We start from the raw sequence: 7834 nt of genomic DNA on the forward strand, positions 1-7834 counted from the left end.
GTGCTACCGTGGTAACAGGGATGCTGTTGTTATGGAAACACTGTCCCTACGGTTACATCCTGATGTTCTTGGGGGGGCGGGGGACAGGGCTGGGTTTGAAAATGCCTGCTGGTGTAGAAGAGTTTTTAGTCTCTGTGACATTGTAATCATGGAGAAATGAGAACCATTTGGCGTGTGTTGTGTCGAGACCTCACTGCCTTTTGATGTGTTTTTTTCGGCCCTGTAAGCAAGTTTTAATTCCCTCCCCCTGCGTTCCACGTGGTGACCATATGAGCTTTTATTTTTATATGCCGAGCTAAATTAATTTTTTTCCCCCATTTTTTTTTTTGCCGATCCATCCGTCTCCCAAGTTTTTGTTAAATTGGTTAACTGTAGGATGATTTTTTTTTTCCCACATGATGCTGCTGTTATGAATTTATATATTTGCCACAGCATCTGTGAAACATTCCTGGATAGTTTTCCTTTTTTTCTTCATTGGGCTTTCTTCTGTGGTCTCTCTCTCTCTCTCCTTCTTCTCTCTCTCTCTCCCTCTCCCTCTCTCCTCCTGTGTGCAGTTTGTTTTTAGGGGTGTGTGTTGCCTAAGGGCACTGTCTGATTACTGCAGAATGATGTGGCAGCATTCTAAAGGATGTGGTTTACTTGGGGGATGTTTGTGTGCCTGATGACAATGAAATGGACACGTGTTCGACCGGAGTGCTGTGTGTTGGATTTTATACTTTTGTGGTGGGTGGATGTTTGAGTTGGGTTGGTATACATGATGGTGTTTGTTTTTATGTAACGGTGGGGAGTTACATGTCCTCTCTCTCTCCCTCTCTCTCCCCCCCCTTCTCTCTCTTTCCCCATCTCTTTCTCTCTCTATACCCGTTTCTTTCTCCCTCTACTCCTGTGTCTCTCTTCCCTTCTCTCTCTCTGTCTCTCCCCCCATCTCTCTCTCTCCCCTCTGTTCAATTCAATTCAGTTCAATTCAAAATGCTTTATTTGGCATAATGCTTTACGTTGCCGAAGCATTACAAAACACATTACAGTGAACATAACGCACAGTGTGATGTCATCAATTAAAAATCTCTCTCTGTCCCCCATCAGCTCTGGGTCTGCGGAACTCCCTGGCGGTGCAGGGTGCCTACCCGGCCGGAGCGTTTGGGCTGCCCCCGGGGGTGAACGGGGAGCTGGGCGGGGCAGCCGCCGTGTACGGGGCGGGGCTGCACCTGGTCTCCCCCGAGATGAACGGGGTGGCGGTGGCGGCTGCAGCGGCGGCTGCTGCGGGATACGGGCGCCCCCCGATGGTGAGAGAGAGGGAGGAGAGAGGGAGGGAGGGAGGGAAGGAAGGGGAGAGAGCTATACAAAATAGCTGTACAAAATAAGTATTGTACCTGACTGAACCTGTGTTTAGCAGTTGTCTACGACCATGAAATGCTCTTTTTGTACGTTGCTTTGGATAAAAGCGTCTGCCAAATAAATGTAATGTAATGAGAGAAAGGGAGAGAGGGATGGAGGGAGGGAGAGAGAGAGGGAGGGAAGGGGAGAGGGAGGGGGAGGGAGGGAGTGAGGGAGGGAGAAGCACGGATGGAGGGAAAAAGGGAAACAGATTGACAAACGATCTCGTTTGTGACAGGTCCTCTGTTGTGACTGGGGAGTCATCAGGTGTGTTGATGAAAGTGTCGATGCGCTAACGTGCTAACGCCCCCCCCCCCCCCACTCTTCCCCACCCCAGGTCGGCCTTATGAGTCTCCACACTCCCGTATGAGAGTTCCAGGCCTCCCTCCCAGCATGCAACAGGCTGCCTCAGGAAAACCGTGAGTGGTGTGACCCCTGAGTCAGTGCTCCAGTGTTAGTGTTGATTCTCAGAGTTAGTGCTCCAGTGTCAGTGTTGATTCTCAGAGTCAGTGCTCCAGTGTTAGTGTTGATTCTCACTCATTGCTCCAGTGTCAGTGCTCCAGTGTCAGTGTTGATTCTCAGAGTCAGTGCTCCAGTGTTAGTGTTGATTCTCACTCATTGCTCCAGTGTCAGTGCTCCAGTGTTAGTGTTGATTCTCAGAGTCAGTGCTCCAGTGTTAGTGTTGATTCTCAGAGTCAGTGCTCCAGTGTTAGTGTTGATTCTCAGAGTCAGTGCTCCAGTGTTAGTGTTGATTCTCAGAGTCAGTGCTCCAGTGTTAGTGTTGATTCTCATGAGTCCAGTGCTCCAGTGTCAGTGTTGATTCTCAGAGTCAGTGCACCAGTGTCAGTGTTGATTCTCAGAGTCAGTGCTCCAGTGTAAGTGTTGGTGCTCCAGTGTCAGTGTTGATTCTCAGAGTCAGTGCTCCAGTGTCAGTGTTGATTCTCAGAGTCAGTGCTCCAGTGTTAGTGTTGATTCTCAGAGTCAGTGCTCCAGTGTTAGTGTTGATTCTCAGAGTCAGTGCTCCAGCGTGTCTCCTCCCTCCCTGCAGTGCGTACTCGTTCCACGTGAGCGCGGACGGGCAGATGCAGCCGGTGCCCTTCCCTCCGGACGCTCTGATTGGCCCGGGCATCCCGCGCCACGCCCGGCAGATCCACAGCCTGAGCCACGGGGAGGTGGTGTGCGCCGTCACCATCAGCGCCTCCACCCGCCACGTCTACACCGGCGGCAAGGGCTGCGTGAAGGTGTGGGACATCAGCCAGCCCGGCAGCAAGACCCCCATGGCCCAGCTGGACTGCCTGGTGCGTCGCCACTGAGACTGTCCGCACTGAGACTGCTGCTTCATGCACACTGAAATTGCCACTTTACTGTCCCGCGAACTGCACTCTGTCTTTTTGTATTTGCTCTGTATGATCCTCAATACTGATAATATCCTGTCTGAACTGTGTGTAAATGGATGCTGGTTTATTTCTGTAAATACAGAAATATTATCAATGGCCAAAAACGTACTGGCCATTATGGGACCGTTCACGGTGACCTCATTAAACGCCTTGTTTCTGTGTCGCCCAATCAGAACCGAGACAACTACATCCGCTCCTGTAAGCTCCTCCCAGACGGGCGCACTCTGATCGTCGGGGGCGAGGCCAGCACGCTGTCGATCTGGGACCTGGCCACGCCCACCCCGCGCATCAAGGCGGAGCTGACGTCCTCGGCCCCCGCCTGCTACGCCCTGGCCATCAGCCCCGACAACAAGGTCTGCTTCTCCTGCTGCAGCGACGGCAACATCGTGGTGTGGGACCTGCACAACCAGACGCTCGTCAGGTGACCGCGGAGATGGGGGCGGGGCATAGCTCAGTTGTGTGGGACATCATTTTCCTTCACGTGCAGACATTCCAAATCGAAATAATGACCATAATAATATTAATAACAATACTAATACTAATACTAATAATAATAATAAGATTTATTATTATATTAACTTTTTTTCCTTGCCAATATGTTTTCATTTCACTTCATTCAAAGCACTTTCCTAGTTGAAGAACAGACGCAAAAGCCAGACAGAGTGCAGAAGCAGGATGTGGTCTTAAGTGCTGAATAAGTGCTCAGTGCCAGTGTGTGTTCCCTCCTTGTGTTTAAGTGTCTGAACCTGGGTCAAACACGTGGTTGTTTTGGATTCAAATACTTTTCTACGCTGTACTGATCTTGTCTGGTACATTGGAACCAATGAAATACTCTCAAAAAGTGCAAAACCCCGCCTTCTGGTCATACTGGCAGGCTCAATTACACCAGGCAAGATCAATAGATCACAGAAAAGTATTTGAATCCAAAACAATTACGTGTATTTGACCCAGGTCTGAGTCTCTCAGCCGTTAGGGGTCAGTTTGGTGGCCTGTGTGAGTGCAGCACTGAGCTGAGTGTCCATGTGGCCCCTGGCCCACCGCAGGCAGTTCCAGGGCCACACGGACGGGGCCAGCTGCATCGACATCTCCAGCGACGGGACCAAGCTGTGGACGGGGGGGCTGGACAACACGGTGCGCTGCTGGGACCTGCGGGAGGGGCGGCAGCTGCAGCAGCACGACTTCACCTCCCAGGTACAGGGGAGAGGGGCCTGGACTGGGCCTGGACTAGGCCTGGACTGGGGCGGGACTGGGATTATACTGGGGATATACTAGGGCTGGACTGGGACTATACTGGGGATATACTGGGGCTGGACTGGGACTGTACTGGGGATATACTGGGGCTGGACTGGGACTGTACTGGGGATATACTGGGGCTGGACTGGTTTTATACTGGTGTTATACTAGTGTTATACTGGGGCTCAGTTGGTCTCAGTGTTAAACTGGGGCTGGACTGGGTTATTACTGGGTATATACTGATCTAACACTGTGTCTGTATTGGTGTTATACTTTCTGTACTGGGGATATACTGTGTCTGTACTATGTTTAGTCCTCTGATAGTACAGCTTGCACTCATAGCATTGTACCATACTGTGCTGTACGTCTGTCTGATGATAGTGAAGATGCTTGTCGTGTCGCTGCTCATCCTCAGATGTTTTTGTTTTGCCCCTCTCCTCCACTCATCCTCTAATTGCTTCTCCCTCCTTCTCTCCCTCCTTCCAGATCTTCTCTCTGGGGTACTGTCCCACAGGGGAGTGGCTGGCCGTGGGGATGGAGAGCAGCAACGTGGAGGTGCTGCACGTCTCCAAACCCGACAAGTACCAGCTGCACCTCCATGAGAGCTGCGTGCTCTCCCTCAAGTTCGCCTACTGCGGTGAGCCCAGCTCAGCCAAGCTTTCACCCATCTGCTGCCTGCTAGACATCTGGGCCAATCAATTTACATATGCAAATGAGCACTGGCCAAATGGAGCCAGTCAGATTGCATATGCAAATGTGCTCTGTCCAATTAGAGCTAAATGGGTTGCATATGAATGTGTGCACTGGTCGATGAGTGCCAATCAGATTGCGTGTGTATATTTACCTGTGTGGTGATATGGCTACCTGTTTACGTTATCCTTGGCTTGCTGTTAATATAATTGGACTGTTGAGGCATGTGTGATTGCCACATCTGTGTGTGTGTGTGTGTGTGTGTGTGTGTGTGTGTGTGTGTGTGCGAGAGAAAGAGACACTGCCCTCAAATTATCCTCCCCAATCACTCTCCACCTGCACAGCTGTGACCTCAGCTGCCCTCTCTCTCCCTCCCTCTTCTCCATCTCTCCCCTCCATCTGCTCGCCTCCCTCTTCTCCCGCTTTCCTTTACTTTTCCGTCTCTCTCCCCCTCTTAAAAACAATTTGCATTTGCATGAAGGGTAATTATGACATATTTTCAAAGAATACGAATGAAAATCACTCAAAATTCCAGACAGGAAACTCAGTTCGGCAGCAAACGGCATTTTGAGTTTCCTCCGTTAATGGCGACGCTGGATTATGTTCAAAACCGTTTGTTACGGTTGTTGTTTTTTCTTACCAACAGCCGAAAAATATCCTGAGTCGCGTTTGTGTGATCCTCGTCGTTCCGTGTTATGCTAGTCTCCGACAGTGCTTTACTTAGTTCATTCCGTTTCGTCTGTCGGTGATGTGGCTCTCATAAGCTCTGTTGGTTGCGAGTCTATTCTAATGTTTGTGTCCCCGCCCCCCTCTCTGCCTTTCCCGCCCTCCTCCCCTTTTGTCCCCCTCCCCTCTCCTCCCTGTTTTTGTCCCCCCCCCTCTCCCTCCCTGCTGTCCCCCTCCCTCTCCTCCCAGTTCTCCACTCGCCCTCTCCCCTGCCCACTCCTCACGCTCCGCTCTCTCCCTCTCTCCTCCTCTCCTCCCCTCTCCCTCTCCCTCTCCCCTCTCCCCTCTCCTCTCGCCCCTCTCCCCTCTCTCGTCTCTCCCTCTCCCTCTCCCTCCCTCTCCCCTCTCCCCTCTCCCTCTCCCTCTCTCCCCTCCCCCTCCTCCCTCCCTCCCTCTCCCTCCCTCTCCTCCTCTCCCCTCTCCCCTCTCCCCTCTCCCCTCTCCCCTCTCCGCAGTCCAAGGAGTCGTCCTCGGTGCTCAGCTGTGACATCTCCCCGGACGACCAGTTCATTGTCACAGGCTCGGGCGACAAGAAGGCCACCGTTTACGAGGTCATCTACTGAGGATGCTCACCGATTGGATAACGTCCCGGCGAGGTCATTGGTTTCCGTGCACCAAAGAACAGAGAAGGGGGCGTGGCTTGGCGAGACCTATGGAAGGAGAGCTGTATATTCTTTTTTTTTTTTTTTTTGAGGGGTACTACTACTTTTAAAATTTGTGAACAGGACGGGCGCTGAGGCTGACTACAGATTTCTCCAAAGACTTTGAACCTTGTTTTGTTTTTGTCTTTTTTTTTTTAAAGAAATCAAACCTCTACTGAGCCTTTGGGGTCTTCATAAGCAGCAAGGTCTGGTATGTGTTCTTCGGGGCGGGGGGCGGGGGCGTTAGGAGTGGGATATCGGTCTAAGACTTGTCCCAGCTGTGTATGCGCGTGTGTGTGTATGCGCGTGCGCGTGTGTGTATGTGCGTGCGCGCGTGTGCGTGTGTATCAGTTTGTTGCACCAAGCGAGGTTCAAACGTCTTTTCGGCGTTTCCTGTTCGTAGTCATGGTTACAGCCGTGTACCGTTCAGCGCTGCCTTGGTCAGACACGGCTGTTCAGGGGTCAGGGACACGTTTCTGCACACGGCTATCGTTTCGTCGTTTTTTTAAATTTTATTTTATTTTATTTTATTTTTCCATGTCAGGGCACATAGGCAGGCGTCTCCACGGCAGCGGGCTGGGGGGGTCTGTGTAGCGTTACTCGCGTTCTGTGCTCTCTCTCTCTAAGCGGAAGGTCCTCTCGATCGCCCCGGATCCCCTTTGTGACACTCGATTGGGTGACTCGTGCTCAGCTTTCTGGCTCTCCCGCCCTTGTTGAATTTCGACGAGGTTAAAAGCCGCGTGGCGATTGCTCTCGTGGCAACTGCGAGCCGAGATGGGACGACCTTTGAGGGGGGGGGGGGGGGACATACAGGCTATATGTAAGTATGTACATTTTCTTTTTCTTTCTTTGATTTTGGGTTTGCACTACAGACTTTGTCCACCAGAGGGCATGCTCCCATCCCCAGCTTTTAAGATGGGTGCCGCTGCTCCTTTTTTTTTTTTTTTTTTTTTTTTTTTTTTTTAAACGTGGTCTGGGAGCAGCCCAGGTGAGCTCACCTTTGAATGGAGGATTATGAGAGTCCAGGACTGTGGAACTTTGTGTCAGTCGGAGTCCTCTTCTGACTGTTCTGGGATCAGCTCTAACGGGACGTCCGGTTGGCTTTGAGAGAGAGGACTCTGTGGGACTGAGGGTCAGGCCAGTCCTCTTCTGACTGTTCTGGGATCACCTCTTAAGAAGATATGAGGCAGGTGTGTGACCCCACAAAACAGGACCCCAGGCCCTGCTCAAAAACTGTCCAATCAGATGTCCCATATTCGTCTGGGAGGGTGTGTGGGGTAAACGGTACATGTACGTGATTAAATGAGACCAATAAACTATTTTGTATGTTTTTTGTGTGTCTCTTTTTTTTTAGAGCCATCTAACCTTTCCACCCCCTTTGAAACATGGTTATAAATATCTTTGTTCATTGATGGATTGATGAATTTGTCTTACCTCGACTTCCGTTTCCTAACCCTAACCTAACCTTTACCTAGCTGATACCCTAGTTTGTGAGCATAACCGAATTAATCATTGTACTATTTAAAAAAAACCATTTACAAATGGATGGAAACAAGTTAATATCATGAATACTAATAAATGCAAACATATGTTTGAAAGGGCATTAAAAACAAAGTTTTACCTAAAATAGCTTTATTAGGCTTTTGATGGTCCTAATACCCATGCTGCTGAAGAAATATTTGGTTCATTCAAAATCATAACAACCCATGTCAACCTTTCTTGAAAGTGCTTAAACACAACCGTAAACTTGTCTTAACCTGCAGAACACTAACC

The 7834-nt window shown here is 50.4% G+C and overlaps 1 protein-coding gene across 1 annotated transcript in view; it reads left to right on the top strand.

The window, feature by feature from the left end:
• LOC135251351 (transducin-like enhancer protein 1) overlaps positions 1–7392 on the top strand; it is a 30582-nt gene extending 23190 nt beyond the window's left edge. Inside the window, exons 13-19 of the mRNA XM_064328706.1 lie at positions 1084–1288; positions 1719–1793; positions 2423–2672; positions 2945–3192; positions 3815–3962; positions 4491–4698; positions 5856–7392. Coding sequence (XP_064184776.1) covers positions 1084–1288; positions 1719–1793; positions 2423–2672; positions 2945–3192; positions 3815–3962; positions 4491–4698; positions 5856–5983 — 1262 coding nt within the window. The 3' untranslated portion in view covers positions 5984–7392. The remainder of the gene's footprint in view (positions 1–1083; positions 1289–1718; positions 1794–2422; positions 2673–2944; positions 3193–3814; positions 3963–4490; positions 4699–5855) is intronic.
• The last annotated feature ends 442 nt before the right edge of the window (positions 7393–7834 follow it).

This window comes from Anguilla rostrata, chromosome 3 (genome assembly GCF_018555375.3).
Source record: "Anguilla rostrata isolate EN2019 chromosome 3, ASM1855537v3, whole genome shotgun sequence".
NCBI lineage: Eukaryota > Metazoa > Chordata > Actinopteri > Anguilliformes > Anguillidae > Anguilla > Anguilla rostrata.